This window comes from Myotis myotis, unplaced genomic scaffold (genome assembly GCF_014108235.1).
Source record: "Myotis myotis isolate mMyoMyo1 unplaced genomic scaffold, mMyoMyo1.p scaffold_m19_p_5, whole genome shotgun sequence".
In the NCBI taxonomy this organism is placed as follows: domain Eukaryota; kingdom Metazoa; phylum Chordata; class Mammalia; order Chiroptera; family Vespertilionidae; genus Myotis; species Myotis myotis.
Window position 1 is genome coordinate 12,895,846 of NW_023416357.1, and position 17,516 is coordinate 12,913,361.

General features: G+C 43.2%; 1 protein-coding gene across 5 annotated transcripts; it reads right to left on the reverse strand.

Annotated features, from left to right (window-relative positions):
- Nucleotides 1-1,901: 1,901 nt before the first annotated feature.
- ATPSCKMT (ATP synthase c subunit lysine N-methyltransferase) lies at nt 1,902-17,327 on the reverse strand. Of its 5 annotated transcripts, none has more exons than XM_036310443.1 (5): nt 17,291-17,327; nt 12,127-12,416; nt 10,830-10,967; nt 9,620-9,670; nt 1,902-2,133 (listed from the first exon to the last, which is right to left on the reverse strand). In XM_036310443.1, the coding sequence occupies exons 1-5, from the start codon at nt 17,307-17,309 to the stop codon at nt 1,963-1,965; spliced, it is 669 nt and encodes a 222-aa protein (XP_036166336.1). In that variant the 5' UTR covers nt 17,310-17,327; the 3' UTR covers nt 1,902-1,962. The 5 variants fall into 5 exon arrangements, with proteins under 5 accessions (XP_036166336.1, XP_036166338.1, XP_036166339.1 ...); XM_036310446.1 differs by having other exon boundaries at nt 2,108-2,133; nt 9,620-9,672; nt 10,876-10,967; XM_036310442.1 differs by lacking the exon at nt 1,902-2,133 and adding an exon at nt 4,018-7,106.
- Nucleotides 17,328-17,516: the final 189 nt, after the last annotated feature.

The following is a 17,516-nucleotide window of genomic DNA, read 5'->3' on the forward strand; positions in this document are numbered from 1 at the left end:
TAGTTGCTTCTCATTTAAATCAAAATTATCAAATTTATCACATTTTTATCAGTTTAGTAAAAGACACAAACCTTCTCACTTTATCAGATGTCTAAGACAGTTTGGTACTTAGGTTACAAGCTGTATGGCTGGGAGTTCAATTATTTTCTGTGATGAGCAGGGATTAGCTGAGCCATCATTCGATATTAATTTTTCAGATATATGAAACCTGTCTACTCAAATTCAAAGATTTTCCTTAACTTGTCTTTATCTAAATCGGTCAAGTCTCTTCTCATAAATGAGAAATATTAAATGGCTGCTTTCATAAAATAAAGAAGTGACTAACAGAAATAATCTACACCTTCTGTGAATAAGCTTTTCATTAGCATCTAAATTAATAATAAATACTATGTACAGACCAAAGACTTTATGCCATGAGTTTTACAAATTGGTCCCCCTGTTCAGTACATCATTATACCAACTAGAGGCCCAATGCACAAAATTATGCTGCCTCTACCTCAGCCCCCACCCGCTGCAGCTTTGTCCAGAAGGAAGGACACCCGGAAGGACGTCCAGTCTAATTAGCATATTACGCTTTTATTATTATAGACTAGAGGCCCGGTGCACAAAAATTTGTGCACTGGTGGTGGTGGGGGGGGTGTCCCTCAGCCCAACCTGTGCCCTCTCACAGTCTGGGACCCCTCGGGAGATAACCACCTGCTGGCTTAGGCCCACTCCCGGGTGGCAGATGGCAGGCCTGATCCTGCGGTGCCTGCCCCGCCTCCCCGGGTCACAGATGGCAGGCCCGGATCCCATGCTGGGTGGCATATGGCAGGCCCAGATTCCGTGCTGGGTCGCAGATGGCAGGCCTGGATGGCGGCAGGGTGGGCGGCTGATCACGCTGCCCCGCCCCGCTGCCCTGGGTTGCACACGGGAGGCCCGGATGGCAGCGGGAGGGCAGCGGATTGCACTGTCCTGCCCTGCCTGCAGTATGCAAATTTAGCATCCATCTTTGTTGAGTTAATTTGCATACTCTTCTGATTGGCTGATGGGCATAGCAAAGGTATGGTCAATTAGCATCTTTGTCTTTTATTAGTGTAGATGACAAGGATACTCAGGAAACCAAGACTGAGAGTCTAAGCCACTGTCCAAGGCCTCCTGCTGAGGGTCCAGCAAGGATCTGAACCCAGGTCCGGCTCCCTCCGAAGCTCATGATCACTTATTTTACTATTAAATCATTGCCAACCACTCCACTGCATCATGTATCTTTTCTGAACACCCTATTTCATCAACTCTGAGATCTATCAATGGTAGTTGACTAGGTACAATGCTGCCATTACAGCTATAAAACACCATCTGTCGAAAGAAACCTCTCAATTTCAGAAACATTAAAATATGTATACACATACATATACATCTTAGAGTCAATAAAATACAGTCATCTACTAGCCTAGAAACAAAATATTCCTAATAAATATTATAAAATATAAATGCCTCTCTAAATCCCTTATAAAATTAATTTTGTCATGATGTATAAAGAAGAAAGACAAATCTTGAGTACGAGTAAAGTTATAGGAAACTGCAAACATTTACTAATACGTACCTCTTTAAAATTGTTTTCTCTCATCTGTGGCATTAAATCATATTCTTTATCATGTGAAGAGCTATCCATATCTTTCCCACCCATCAACATCTATCACTTATCCATATTTTCACACATCTAAGTGCATGAAAAGCTATAAGCACATTTTTTAAAATATACCATGAAAGGGAACTTTAAATCTACCTGCTATTCTTAACTTGTTTGTTTTCTCCAAAAAGTAAGGGAAGTAACAATAATTTCTCATGCCATGCCAAACAAAAATATACTCTTCGCTAAACACACAGCTATAAGTCTCTATAAAATCAAAGACCACCAACACTACAGAAAAAGACTCTCAATAAATTTTATATTCGAACGACCGACTGGAAATGCATCAATCTTCAGGGCCTCTTCTCACTCCCTTTAAACATACTCATGTCATAAACCCACACAGTGTCTATCCCCTCTCCGGTGACCTGGGCGGGGGTCCAGTGTGGGAAAGGGAACCGGCAAGCGATGACTCTAGCATCACTCTCAAGTTCAAGTTCAAGTTTCTTCTCCAACTGCAGCATCTGTGGAGAACGGCAGTCACTATTGATTCTCAAATGTCCTTCTGTATTTGAGTCCCTGAAAATACCTGTGCAAAAACTTCTAATTGCAATAAAGACCACTTCAGGGCAGAAGTACATTATCAAACAATCCATCAAAAAACAGAAGTCGCATTGACAACAGTTATAAAGACATCTTCTAGTATCAATTATGAAATATGTCATTTTTAGCAGATATGTATCATAGATTTCTCGTTTTCTAACTAAAATCACGATGTGGCAATCATTAAAATGAGAAGCAGATTTAAATTATTTATCTAAACATTTCAATCTACTCTGTCTCAACCATTTAACATATTTTTCCACATTTTTAACAACTTACCATTGACATTGTCTTAGAATTATAATTGGCAATATTTTTTCTTTCTCAATAGCAAAAATGCATCTTAAAATCAATAGCATCTAGATTCAAGGAAATATAGAATGATAAGACTATAAAAATACATACTCTACCAACTTGAAATATAATAGCTTATAGTTTTAAAAATATACTGTAATTGATTTTTTGATAGTCAACATAACAAATAAACTGTAAAATTCTCTTTTCATCTTATGGTACTGCCAATCTACCTATAGAGAAAGCATTTTACTGTTTGCTAAAAATAATAACATTGTAATTATATCAGCAAATTAGCAATCACTTAAAGTTTATCTTCAAGTCCTAAAAACAGATTACCACCTTCACCTCCTGAGAATATTTTTTCACTCTCCTTTTTATTTTGAAATAATTTCAAATTTACAGAGAAGTTGCAAGGAAAATTTGTCACATTTGCTTTACCAGATTTGCCCTCTTCCCCTCTCCATAAACATGTTTTCTAATTGGAGAATAGGTTGCATACAACATGCTCCTTTATTCCTTGACTAGAGGCCCAAAGCACAAAATTCATGCACAGATGTGATCCCTAGGCCTGGCCAGCCATGGAAGCATGAGCATCTGGCTTGGAAGGGCAGGTTCCAGCTGACCTCTGGGCCCTAGGCGGGCCCTAGGCAGCACCTGGGTCCCAGGGCCCCCACACGCCCCACCTCCACCTGAGTCACAGCGCCCGAGTTCCCACACAGAGATGCAGTGAGCACAGCCAGATGCCACAGGCTGGAGAGCAGCGTGGGCCTCTGGGCTGCCCAGTGGTGCCGCATGAAGCCAGACGGGCAGCGCACTCTCTCCCAATCGGCCTCACTGACCAGCTCCTGCATGAACCCACAGGGAACCCACCCAGCCCCTGCGGTCCCAGCAGCTGCGGCCCAGCTCACCAGAAGACACCACACGGGTGCGGGGCGCCCGGCACCTGAGCGCAGGGGCTTCCCGGCGCGCGAGCCCCGGCATCCCAGGGGAGGGTAGCAGGGGGAGTGAGAGAGAGCTCAGCAGACACCCCACATTCTCACTGTACCTTTGTCCCCATCACCCTTGCCCCCAGGTAGCCGGCGAGAGGTCGCAGCGCATTGCTGACGCCTGCCATGTTCTGCACCACACCCTGACGGTCAGTGCACATTATAGAGAGCGGTCAAACTCCTGGTTGAGGGGACAATTTGCATATTAGGCTTTTATTATATAGGATAGTACAACGTTTTCTAAGAAAATATTTTCTAAAAAAAAAACCCCGGCATAGGTACCACATTCAGAAAATTTAGCATTATACTCCAATAAAATAATTCCAATAGTAACATTCCAATTTTGTCAAATGTCTCAACTTGGACTTTCCCCCAGTTTGGGATTCCACATTGCATTTAGCTGTAATGTTTCTTTGTCTCTTTTATTTATTTATTTAAATATATTTTTATTGATTTCAGAGAGGAAGAGAGATAGAAACATCAATGATGAGAGAATAATTGATCGGCTACCTCCTGCATGCCCCCTGCTGGGGATCAAGTCTGCAACCTGGGCATGTGCCCTTGACCAGAATTGAACCTGGGACCCTTCAGTCCACAGGCCAACACTCTATCCACTCAGCCAAACCGGCTAGGGCTCCTTGTCTCTTTTAATCTGAACAGCCCCTCCATGTTTCTTTGCGTCTCATGACAATAACACCCTTTACACCAGGGGTCCTCAAACTTTTTAAACAGGGCGCTAGTTCACTGTCCCTCAGACTGTTGGAGGGCCGGACTATAGTTTAAAAAAAAACTATGAACAAATTCCTATGCACACTGCACATAACGGGAACAAATACAATATCTGTATTTGCATGTGGCCCGCAGGCCGTAGTTTGAGGACCCCTGCTTTACAACATGGGCCAGTTATTTTCCCAGGGCCTCCAAGTTCCTCTGACATTTGCTCGTGATGACTCAGCCTGGGAGTCCTTGGCAATGACCCATAAGTGGGGCTGTGAACATCTCAGGGCCCCACAGTCAGATGAGATGCCCAGGGGGTCCTCCTGCTTTGAGGGTGGTGGTCACCACTCAGTTGAGATGGTATCTGGTGTCTCCAGAGTGTGGTCACCATTTTGCCTTTATAATGAATAATTTGTGGGGAAATACCTTGAGCGGACGTACATACCCTAGTATTCACCAAGCTGACCCCCCACGAGATGTACTATTCACTGATGATTCTGGCCTGAGTCAATGTTTGCTATAATGGTTGCAAAGTATGGATTTGCTAATCCCATCATTCCTTCTAGATGAAATTGTACTTTCTACTGCAAGAAACAGCTTTCCCTTCTCTCTTTCTACCTAGCTCGCTATCACTGTAGGATGAACCAGATTACTTCATTCAACGGGTGATAATCCACCTCCGTCCCATTTATGCTAGTGCTCAAATCATCCCAGGTTGGCCGCTCTTTCCTTTGGACATGCCCCCATCAAATATCTTGAGCACTTTCTTACATTCGGGCTCAACAAAAATGTGCTGAGCCCTGGCCTTTTGTATCTTCCCTTCCTCAGCCCTAGGATCAGCCATTTCTCAAACATTCCTGGTTCCTCTGAGTGGGAAATGGTATTTAGAAATCAAGTTCTAAAGTAAGTAGAGACAAAAAAATTGACAGTACTTCTATGAAGGTTTTATACCTTTAAGAAGTAGCTTGGAAAAACTCCTCTACATGATGTACTAGTATGGCTACGTGAGCCAGGATTTAATTCTTCATTAGCATCAATACCAAGATAACAGAGAATAAGTTCCATTAAGGATGAAATATTTCTATTCTTTTAACAGCCAGGAAAAGATGAGTTTATAAAAAAAAAAAAAAAAGTTTTGTTCCTTGAGGGAAAAATTAAATAAGCAAAGAATCTTTTTCCAAAATATCAGGGGTTTCTTATGGTAATTTTGTTCATAAAAAGGATAATTGTAAATGTATTCACATTATCATTATTCTTTTCTCTTTTATTTCCAAATGTCATATGCTAAGTCAAGATAAACCTAAAAATGAAAGGGAGCTATTTCAATCATAAGAAATTAACTGACTAAATTACACATAAATATGCAACAAATCAGGGTCTTGATATCACACACAAAAAGAAGCTGTGATATGTCATGTATGTCTAATGGAATTCAAACTTATTCATACAATTATAGGTTTCAAAGTGACACGAACTCATCATATTCTATTCTAATTACATCTTCAAAACTTTAAACATAAATTGAAACCAGCGCAAAGGCATATCAGACAAATTAGCATGGCCACAGGCAGCTAGGAACCCCTTCATCACCCCTCTTCCCTAAGGCACTGCCTTCACTTGCCTTCCAGGTAACAGCCCTGCCCACCCTCACTTCCAACCTCCCAGGCCCTCCTCTCCAATCCTTTGCTGAGTGCCCCTCATCAGTCAGAGGCCAGGGCTCAGGCCTTGGAGGGCTCTTCCCCTTCATGAGTGACCTCAGCCACTCCTCTGCTTCAACTCCCTCTGGGCGCTGGTGCCTAAAAACCGGATCTCCAGCCCTCTCTCCTGAGCCCCGGACCCCACTATCCACCACTACCAACCTGAAATTCCCACACACATCTCACACATCACATGCCAGCCGGAATTCCTGATCTTCCAAGCCACTCCTCCTGCACTTTTCCCAGCTCACTAATGGCAACTTCCAGTTGCTCAGGCCAAACACCTGGGAGCCGACCTTGACTGCTCTTTCTCACCCAGGGCAGCCTATGATCCTTTTCAGCCCCAGTCCACTTCGATCCTCCATGCCTCTGCTCAAACCCACGACCACTACCGCCTTACAAGGGCCCAGGGTCCTTCTCATCCCAGCTCTACTTTTTCTGACCTCACCTCTCCCCAGCTCCCCTCACTCACCCTGCCCCTGCCACACCCGCCTCCCTGAAGCTCCTGGAACCCAACAGGCACACACATCTCAGCTTCCTTAAAGTGGCTGTTCCTGTTTGAAATGCTATTCCCTTCTTCCGGACAGACACACAGCTCCCACGCTCACCTCCAATATCCCCTTTTCAGGAACACTGTCTCTGCTCCATCCCTCTCCTGCTTTAGCTTGCCCCACAGCACATATCCTCTCTCTTGCTCGATATATTTTATATAAGCATCCCGATCTCTGCCTCCCCACTAGCATATTAGCACCTGGGGCAGGGATGTGTTTCTCCTTTATTCACTAAGGTATTCCAAGTGGGCCCTGAATAAATACTGGTCAAATAAATGAATGAAGAATAAATAATTCAGTCATGAATGGTTTTTCTTCATCAGAACATGCTGATAATATTTTCATTCATCAATTCAAAACAGGATTCACAACTAAAATTAAATTAGTCATTCTTTGAAGTTATGAAATTGACTAGCCCACTGGAGGAAGTGTACTTAATGGGTATTTATACCATATTTATTCATTCATTTAACAAATACTTCCGGTGGGGTGATTGCCCTCTGCTGGGTGCTGCCATGCTGGAGGTCCGGCGCGAAGACAAGCCAGCCTTCATTCTCGAGCTGGTAGTACAGTGCCCACTGCAAACGCTGCCAACACCATCACACGGGAAATGTGCAATGACTCGCGTAAGGAGAGGCAACAGGCACTGTACGAGTGAAAAATAGAGGACACTGGAGTTTGTGCCATGGGGCGATCAGGGACCATTCTCAGTGGAAAAGCCACTGGACCATGAGTGGTCAACAGGTGTTCACCAATTAGGCCCTGAGCTGGGGGACTGGAATCAGAGGAAGGACACAGCCACACACACGGCAAAGCCCAGGGCCCGAGAGGAAAACAGGGGCTTGGCACAGGCAGCTGAAGGAAGCAGGGGCCACTCCAAGCCAGGCCTCGGGGCCATGCGGAGGGTTTAGGCCTTATCCTCACCGCTTTTAAGCAGCAGGAAGCCACAGAAGGGTTTTAAACAAGGACACACATGATCTGTTCCACATTTTCAAAAGATTCTCTTGGTGGATAAGCTAGTCTTAAATGTGGGAATTTACAACCTACTACAGGATTTACCAGGTCCAGTGGGATTCCTCACTCCCATAATTCAGACACACACCAGTGTTGAAATGTTAGGGCACCGCTAATTTCGAGCTATGACTGCAAAGAGTTGTTGGGAATAATCAGTCCACTATCAGAAGCAGAGTGAGGATTTATAACGCTAGGGTTTCTACTTCTGAAGTTCCCTAAGGGTCCTCCTGGCTCTCTCATGACCTGTGTGTGCTTCAGCTGCCCCGGGAAACATTTCATACCACACTGGCTGTGCTGAGCCACCAGGGCATGACCAGAATACTGACCAGTGCTCAGGGAAGGGAAATGCATTTTAATAGAAGAGTGAATGATAAGGCCCAGATAGATAAAAGGACTTTTCAGGACTCACAAGACTCACCTCACTGAGGGCAGACCTGGCCCCTGGATCCCCAGCCAATGCTCTCCCTCCCCGCTCACATCCTCCACGTAAGCAAAGTTTGATAAGGGCGGAAAGCAGGGCCCTCCACTCCTGAAATTGGGCCTCCAGGCCAACAGATGCCACCTGGGGCCTCTGTACCTGTGACTGCTCCACCTGCATGAGAACCTGCTAGGTGGCTGAGTCTGCCATTCCAGGAGTGTGGGTGCTGCCTGCATTTCAGCTGCTCCCAATTTTCTTGGCAATAGTGCAATACTACAAGTTCCTTACTTAAGAATGTCTCCGTGTACAGAAGAAAGGACAATAATTGCAGAAGCATCCATCAAAATAATAGGACTCTTATTTCCTCTGGGTGAACAGCTCCAAAAGCTGACCATACTTCAAATAAGTCAGAGAAGCTCAAGGAGTCGGAGCCCACAGTTTATGCAGTGACAGTGACTACCGAAGGCCACTGCTGCCCCCCACAGGGACACAGCGGCTGTGGCTTCATAAGTCCACATCTCAGGCCATCATCCAGCCTCTCCACACTGCGTGGAAGCTGAATAAATATCAATTTCTATTTTTGGAAAGCTTGGATTTCAAATTAAAGTTATTTGCCTCCAAATGCTAATTATTCTGAAGGAATAATTAGTAAATATCAAATTCCATAGCAATCCTATGGTCCTGAATAGTTTTGGTTTGCTTTCTTTTTAATGGCCAAGGATCATGCCCTTCTACCTCTTTTCATTTCTATAACAAACCTGTAGACACCCAGGTTTCAGCTATATGTAGGCTTGCCGAAAATTACAAACATATAGAATTCTGTTACTTTCAAGAATATATAACAAAACCCTTCTAAATTGACTTTCAAAAATAAAAGAAAATGGCAAAAAAAAAAAAAGAAAAAAGAAAGAAAATGGCATTGCACTAAAGAGTCTAGTGGTGAGGATAAATTTCTTAAGCATTAAAACTTCTTGTACAACAACTAAGATGTGAATTAAAAAAAAAAAACACCAAAAGAAAAAAAATTTTCCCGTTCTTTTAACTGAAAACCATATCAGTTTTATAGTGTATTTCAGGAAACATCCAATTTCGCCAAGACTATTATGGCTACAATTACAGACTTTGAAAAGTGAACCGGGATTTCTTTCCATGGTCTGTAAACCAACAATTACAACAAACGCATCCCATTCTGGTCATCTTTCCAAAGGCTAAATTTAGGACCATTTTCAGTGCAATGCTGCGGTACTTTCACTTTGGAAAGTAGATAATCAAAGCTCAGAACGAATCAGTCATCTGAGGTCAATTAAAACTAGTCAGCGCTCATCTGCCCTGAAAATCATCTGAGTGCAAAATCAGAGGGGTGATCAATTCAAAGGGAACATCCCATTAACTTTCCCGAGTGATTTCAGCTGGATGGAAGTGAGCGACCGTGAAAATCTCCAGCCACATTAGACACTGCACGCTCATGAAGCAGTTTTCAGACTGGAATTTTTAGGGCTTAGATGGATAATTGAGATTTTATCGGAAGCAAGAGTTTAAAGATAACACTGAATCTTTGATGATTAACCTTTTACCAATAAACTGAAACCCCGTGTCCCCTCAGACTATCTGGGAGGCAGTCACCTTGCATTTGGGTGAGCAGGCCATAGAGAGGTGGTCTGTTACAGCTGTAAGGGCCTTCATAACCTAAAACAAAACATACAAGGGACAGGAGAGGGCATACTCACCATCTGAGGCACCCCAAAAATAACGACATTTGAGTACTGCGAAAAAGTAACCTAAAAGAGAGGAAACGATTCATAGATTAATTTTTAAAAGCCAAACACCCAGCTTAACTTTTGTTTCAAGATGAGTAGCAACTTTACATTTCACCAAATCATAGGTTTTCACAGAGTGGCCCCTTTTAGATTTCACAAAGGAAAAAATACCATGTGCACACGTTTGTGCATTTTAGTTCAATCCACCAGCTTTCCAAATGCTTCCCCATAAGTCATCTCATCCTCAGAGCAACTCCACGAAGGGCCTGCCCCAGGGGTCATCTGTCATCCGTCAGAAACACCAAAGACTCACCAATGACCAGCTGGTGGCTGAGCCAGCTGGCCCTGGGCCATCTGTGGCCCTGGTCCACACTTTCCTACTCTACTCTACACCAAAGTAGCTTTGCAAGAACTCAAGGGATCTCAGACTACTGGTTTTTTATGTTGAACCATCCTTAAAATTCTAGTCCCAATCCTCTTCTCTAAAATACTAAGTAAAAAATGCAATAAAGTGGTCTTTAGTTGAAAAGCTAGAGGGAAAAGTGCTTTGCCAGTCAAAATTCTTATTGCCCTATAAAAGTCTTATTTACTCTACCGAGAGATCATTTATGTATATATGGTATAAAAAATGCAAGCAAAAACTCAAGTAAATTTTTATAGGCTACTGATGACACCATTACAAAGGAAAATTCTTATTCAAGAAAAAGCATTTTATGGAGCATTCCTAAAGCAAAATTACAGGGCAATTTTTTTAGAGTACAAATAAACTTTGAAGTATCTTGCACTTTATGAAGACCAGGATGGTCCGTAACAGCACAGTTGGTAGATTCTTTCTTTTCTTTGCACCTGTCTCTGCCTCTCTCTCTACACACACACACACACAACATACACACACACACGAAAGTCTCTCATTTACCAAGAACAATATTAATCAGTGAATGCCTATGTTACAATTTATAAGATTTCCAAATGAGATTTTAAAAATCTTAAACCTTAAGCTTATACTCTAAAGTAGTCAATTTGCAAACCTATCCATTTATAAGGTGTTCATATTTCATTATGCTAAAGTACACCTGTATTTTATTTCTTTTTCTCTTATACATTTTTCAGTTTGCAATACTAATTATGAATTAGAAAGTTTCGGTTTGAGTTTCCTAGGACTGCTCTCTGCCTTACATACCTTCCACAAATCTGAAATATGAAATTTGGCCAAGTGCTGTACCCCTTCTCGCCATGCACGGTATCTGGAGTACCAAACTAGCCATGGGTTTAATTCATAGCCAACAGCTGTGAATCCTTCCTTTGCTGCTGCTATCACCTGCAGAAAGAGGCCTGTATTTATTCAAGATAAAAAGAAAAACATCCCGTGGACACGGACAATAGGGAGGTAAAGACCTGAGGGAATGGGAAGGGGCTGGACAGAGGTGGGTAGAGAGGGGGATGGGAAATGGGAGACAGTGTAATACTGTCAACAATAAAAATACATACATTATAAAAATAAATAAAAAAGAAAAGCAACTTACCTGGGAAAATGATATGAATATTTCCTATTTATGGTCTATAATCATAAAAAAACAATCAAAAGGCACCTCCTTTGTTCAAGACACCATTTAAAGACACACCATTTTCTGAGAAACCAAAAAGATACTATTCGCACATGCAAAGCATTCAAATCTGGATTTTAAAATGTCCTCCTGATTAACATATATATCTCATTTCTTAAAAACACAAGGCACTTTCTAACCTCTTACTGCTTATTCCTGGTCACCATGATGAAACTGCAGGGTCTATGTGGCCAGGGGCTAGCGAAAGCATCATGGCCTGCTCGTCTCCACACTAAATGTTTCCAGAAGACCAGCCTTGACTACTGCTACCTCACTTTTCAGCTCATCATTGTCCATGGAGGAACTTGATTTGGGACACCTGTTTGCCAATCAGTGGCCCTGAGTAAGTTAAACAGCTTCCCATGGGGGTGGAGGGGTGGAAGGATGAAGGGGTGGAGGGGGGAGATTGAGGTCACTAAAAGGCTGATCTTTCCCTTTCAAACAGTGGGCATTATTTTAACTCTATGTTACCCCATAAGAACTATACACGTGTAAGTATAGATAAGTGTAGAAACAAACATTTATAGTGCAAAATGTAAAACAGTGAGACTCCATGTTTCTTCTAGTTATGCCACCTCTATTAGCCCATTTCTTAACAGGCACTTTCATAATTACCAATTATTGGTTATTTTTTACTTGGCATATCTACAGAGCACTTTCTCCTCTAAAAAAAAAAATTAAACCTGAGAAAATTACATTCCAAATTCATTCATGCTGGAGGGTTTGATAGTTTAGCCAAACAAACACAAAATGAAATGACCACTTTACTAAAATGTCAGGTTTAGCAAGTTTTGCATAAACCTCATAAGAAATGTGAAAGAGAAATATTAACAATTCTGACTCCAAACCTTAAAACGTCTTAGCATAACTCACAATCCGACCATCGCCACTGCCAATGTCCACCAGAGGTCCTCTTCTGCTTTGCAACATTTTCACAACATTTTCGATCTGCTTTGTAGTTGCGGGTACAAAAGGCAAGCAAATTTTTCGGAGGGCCGGTGTTATAAATGGAGTGGCCACAGCATACACAGCCACCAGTGTCCCACCAACAATCCCAGTAATTAAGAAGCCCCAACTGTTCTTCTTCAAACCATTGGCTTCAAGACTTGTAGGTAGAACATATCCTGGCTGACCTTCTTCTTTAAGTGTTTCCAGGGGTGTACCTAGATTGAGAGCAAGCAGTAAGTGATGAGCAAGCAGTAGCTACTATTATTATTCTCAATACCATCATGGGGGAGAGGGGGGATCAGTAATTTTTAACAACTTTCTTGAGATATAGTTCATCTATATATATAAAAGGCTAAGTATCTGCCCTTCCCTCCGACTGGTAGCTATGACACACACTGACCACCAGGGGGCAGACGCTCAATGCAGGAGCTGCCATGATGCACATTGGCCATTTAAAAATAAACAGCACCATGGACCTGGCACTGACAAACCAACACTCAGCTTCCCCGAAGTGGGGCACAGGCCCTGCCACCACCCCAGAGTGACATCCCACCAAATTGCAGCAAATGCTGCCAAGACCCCATGGTGCAAAATGCGGCCCACAGCCCAACCGAACCTGGAAATGGTCGCTGTGGGCACCAGGTAATGATGTCATGTAGCAGCCCCCAACTTCCTCTCCCTAGCGACTAGCCTCCTTGGAGTTTCTTTAGCCCAAGACCCCGACTTGCTTTATAGCCAGGTGCAAACATTTTATAGTTTGACCAAATGTTTGTGAAGCATTTTCATGTGCCTCATCTCATTTGGTCCTCACAGAAGTCCTGGAGTAGGTAGATAGGAGACTCTGTAGAATCCTATTTTCTTTTCATTAGCTGGAAAACAGAGATTTAGAAAGTTTAGAAACTTGACCCAACTGAAAAGAAGTAAGAAATGGTGGAACTTGAAAATGACTTCAGGTTTTCTCACTGTGCAGAATATAGTCAAACACTGCTGTAGTTAAAAATTTTACCCTTTGTTCTCCCTGCTGATCTACAATAATAATCTGATAATAATCTGCTTCGTGTTGATATTTATTGCTGTGTTGCTGACAATTACCTGAAAGAGAAGTTGGGGTACTTCACTGGGCTGGAAAAAGTTTAGCTAAATCAGAAAGCAGGTCTAATTAAGCAAATGTATTCAATATATATAAAAGGCTAAGTTGACTTGCGCATGCACCATACATATAAAGCTCTTGCTGGCGCCAATTGCACGCGTGTTTTGATCTGTCATTGTTGATCATGAATTTAGTTGACACTTCTATTATAGAGAAAGGGTGAATAGTGATATTAAAATATTTTTTCTAATTAATTTCCTTTCAATGTACACGAATCCATGCATGGGGACACTAGTATACCATATAATTTAATGTGTACAATTCAAAGATTTTCAGTGTATTTATAGATATGTCACAGTCAATTTTAGAACATTTTCAATGCCTCAAGAAACCCCTTAACCTTTAATCACCACCCCTCTATCCTCCCCCTCACTCCCTAGTCCTAAGAAACCACTAATCTACTTTGTCTCTAGAGTTCCTATTCTGGGCTTTCATAGGAGTGAGATCATATAGTATGTGGTCTTTTGTGATGGGCCTCTTTCACTTAGCATGTTTTTAAGATTCATCTAGGTTCTACCATGTATCAGCACTTTATTCCTTTTTATAGACAAACTAGGCCTGGCCTGCACCCTCTCGCAATCCGGGACCCCTTGGGGTAAGTCGGACTGCCAGTTTCGGCCCAATCCCCACAAGCCAGGCCGAGGGACCCCACCGGTGCACGAATCCATGCACCGGGCCTCTAGTATGTATATAAAATTCTTCCCGCCCTACCCCCTACCCCCTTCCCTTGTATGTATAGACTACATTTTGTTTATCCATTTGTCCATTAATGGACAGTTTCTCTAGTTAGCATAAGCCAGAAGACAGTCCATTAGACAACCCAAGTTCTAATTCACCTGTGTAGATTTGTACCCTTCAATTTAATTAGCAAAAGATATAAAGAGCTCCAGTTGAGACATACACGAGCAGGTTGTTAAGAGATGCTATAAGGTGTAGAAAATGCTGTGGGAAAATAGGGGAAGGTGGAGGAAAGATTGATTCCAATGATGGAACCGGAAGATGTTGACAGACAGAATTTGAGCGGTGCATGAGGCTGATGGAAAAAGAATATTAGCAAGAGAAGGAAGCCTCGGAACTAAGGCATAAAACTGGGGAGCCATTGGCTAGGAGTGGCAGATAGCATGGGAAGGCAAACGTGAGACCTTGACGGCAGGCTAAATGTGTGTTTTACTCTTGTGCCCTGGGATGAAAGTTTTTTAGCAAAGTCACTACACTATCTGTGTCTTTAAGAAAGGCAACAATGGCAGCAGTGTATCTCTTGATGAACTCACTGAATTTCCTGTCACAAGTTTTTGCACCTACGAGTCTATTAACTTAACAGAAACTTGTATGAGTTTTTGAAGTTACTGTGTAAATCCAATATATAGCTACACTGTTACTTCCACTCAAAAAATATTTTTACTTTTATCAGTGAAAACAGTCCCTGAAGATTCAAAACAAAAATCAAGATCATCTCTACAAATTTCAGGCCCTTTCAATGGAACGTGTTTTGTCCTAAGATTATTTATTATGATATAAATAGATGACAAAGACTTCTACACTCAGCCATTCCATTAGATAAGAGCTATGGTGGCCACTGGCTGTTTTTGTTGAGCACTTGGAGGGAATCAGTCCTTGAAAGTAAAGAATTTGCCCAGCCGGCGCGGCTCAGTGGTTGAACACTGACCTGGGGAGGTCAGGATTCACAGTCAGGGCACATGCCCGGTTGCAGACTCAATCCCTGTGCGGGGCGTGCAGGGGGCAGTCAATCAACGATTCTCTCTCATCGTTGATGTTTCTCTCTCCCTCTCCCTGCCTATCTAAAATCAATTAAAAATATTTTTTAAAAATGGCAATCTCCAGATGAGCCAAAGAGATAAAACATTTTTTTAAAAAAGAAGAAAGTAACGATCTCAAAGAGATGAACTTCGGTGTCCCCACACTTGCCTAGTTACTGATTTCTGATAATGAGTGAAAATGTCCAGGGACAGATCTGGGTCACTTAACAGTAGAGGTAGTGACTTACATGCACAAAAAAAAAGGTAGACAGGGTTCTCATCTAAGTTCAAGCAAAAGGGAAAGGGCCAGAAAACAAGGACAAGCCTGTTTGGAATTGTGATCTGCCACATGTGTTTAAACTGGAGTTTATATTTTAATGTCACAGTATTTGAGGCCTGTTGTATTCTTACATTCACATACCAGTTGAAAAACTATAGCATATACTTCATGTCCCTCTAACATATTTTTTTGGTCCTTAAGAAGCCTTTCTTATACTGCTTTAACGTCATTTGTATCCTTCGGTTATACAGCACCTAATGATACTAGGAAAAACCCCTTTTCCCCCAATGTTTTAACAGGAAATAGAAATTGCAGAATTCACCATTTTGAATAAGAAAATGTTGTCTTGGCCAAGTTAAAGGGAACTGAGACCTGACTCCAAAATCTAAAATGGCCTTGGATCATCACTGTCTTGAGAATAAGTGAGCCATGCATTAGGGGAGGTTAAATGACCGCCAACCCTCCAGTGACAAAGCCAGTTCTCCACTTTCAGGGAGGGTTACTCATGTATAACTAGCTCATTCATTCATTTCAGCATCTGAGTATCTGATAAAGACTAGGACTCATACAACAGGGGTAAGTCCGTGTTCTTTGGCAGTTGGGGTGCAGGGAGGCTGGAACCCCGTAACAAATAGTCCATAACACACACTGAGTGGCCAGATTATTATGACCACCCCATCAGTACTTCATTGGGCCACCTTTTGCCTTCAATACTGTGGAGATTCTTCTTGGCATTGACTCCATGAGATGCTGAAAGGTGATGCAAGGAATCTCACACCATGTCTGATGAATAGCACTGTCCAGTTCTGTGAGAGTTGACGGTTGTGGAACCAGCTGCCTGATGGCTCTTTTAACTTCATCCCACAAATGCTCGATTGGATTGAGATCTGGTGATTGTGGGGGCCCCCTAAGCAAGGTAAAGTCTCCCTCATGTTCTTAAAACCACTCCTGCACAATACGAGCACCGTGGCATGGCGCATTGTCTTCTTGTTGGAAGAAGCCATCTCCACTGGGATACGCCATCAACATGATAGGATGAACCTGATCAGCAACGATACTAAGACATGTTGTGCTATTCAGACGTTTATACTGATCTGGCCCTCTAGCAACTTCAGCGCGAAATTATAGCTAATTTGCCTACAAATGTCAGGTGGTCATAATAATCTGGCCACTCAGTGTATTTAGCCATGACCAGTGCTCTAAAGAGACCGCAGTGTAAGGGATGCAGAGGACCGGGTACCACTTAGCTAGGGCTGCCAGGAGAGCGCTTTCCGAGGCAGCAGCCGCAGGGCTTCAGAGCGGGACCCTGAGCGCAAGGCTGTGCCATTTTACTTACTAGCCAGTTGTGTGACGTAGGGCAAGTTACTGGCCCGTTTTCACAAAACGGGCAAACACTCAGGCAGAGCTTGCTAAGATCCAGGCACTGTTCTCCCCGAGTCTGTGTAGCAGCTGTGTAAGGTAGGTACTACAATGTTACTGCCATTTTTGCAGACAAGGAAACTGGGGCAGAGAGCGGATTAAAATTACTGCCCCAGAGACACAGCCAGTCAAAAGGCAGGACTGCGATTCCCAGCCAGACAGTGTGACCCCAGTACCGCTGTCACATTAAGATCGTGCCCAGCACTGCGTGACTTATTCGCCTTAAGGCGCGGGGGGACAGTTCCTGGCAGCTAGATACCAGCAAAGGCACCCGCAGCCCCGGACCCGAGATCCGGCTCCCGGGCAGGCCCCGAAGGAAGGAGGGGCACGGAGGGCCTGATTGGAAACTGTGCACCCAACAACAGCTGCTCCCACTCCCGCGGTGCTGGGGGGAGGAGACCCCCGGCGACCGACCATGAGCCCCACGGCGCGCCTGCATCTACGCCAGCTCCCAAGGAGCCCGCCATGCACGGCCAACCTCACCTCCTCCTCCTCCTTCCATCGCGAGATTTCCGGCAGTGAAGCAAAAAACCCGGAAGTGGATTATACCATCTTGAAGTCGGGGTAGGAGGGAGGGAGGGGAAAAAATGCTCTAAGTAAATGGGTTCCTTTTGGGGGTCCACCACCAGAAACTCTCCGTTGTATAACTTCACGAAATTACTAATTTCTGCCTACTCTCGACTGTGGGTTCCCAAGTTCCCGTCTGTGA

Coding starts and splice junctions, on each gene's coding strand:
- ATPSCKMT (XM_036310442.1), bottom strand. Junction 10,968..12,126: donor GCAGTGGCGATGGTCGGATT/GTGAGTTATGCT, acceptor CTCTTTCTGCAG/GTGATAGCAGCAGCAAAGGA. Junction 7,107..9,619: donor TTTTTGGGGTGCCTCAGATG/GTGAGTATGCCC, acceptor TCACTCGTACAG/TGCCTGTTGCCTCTCCTTAC.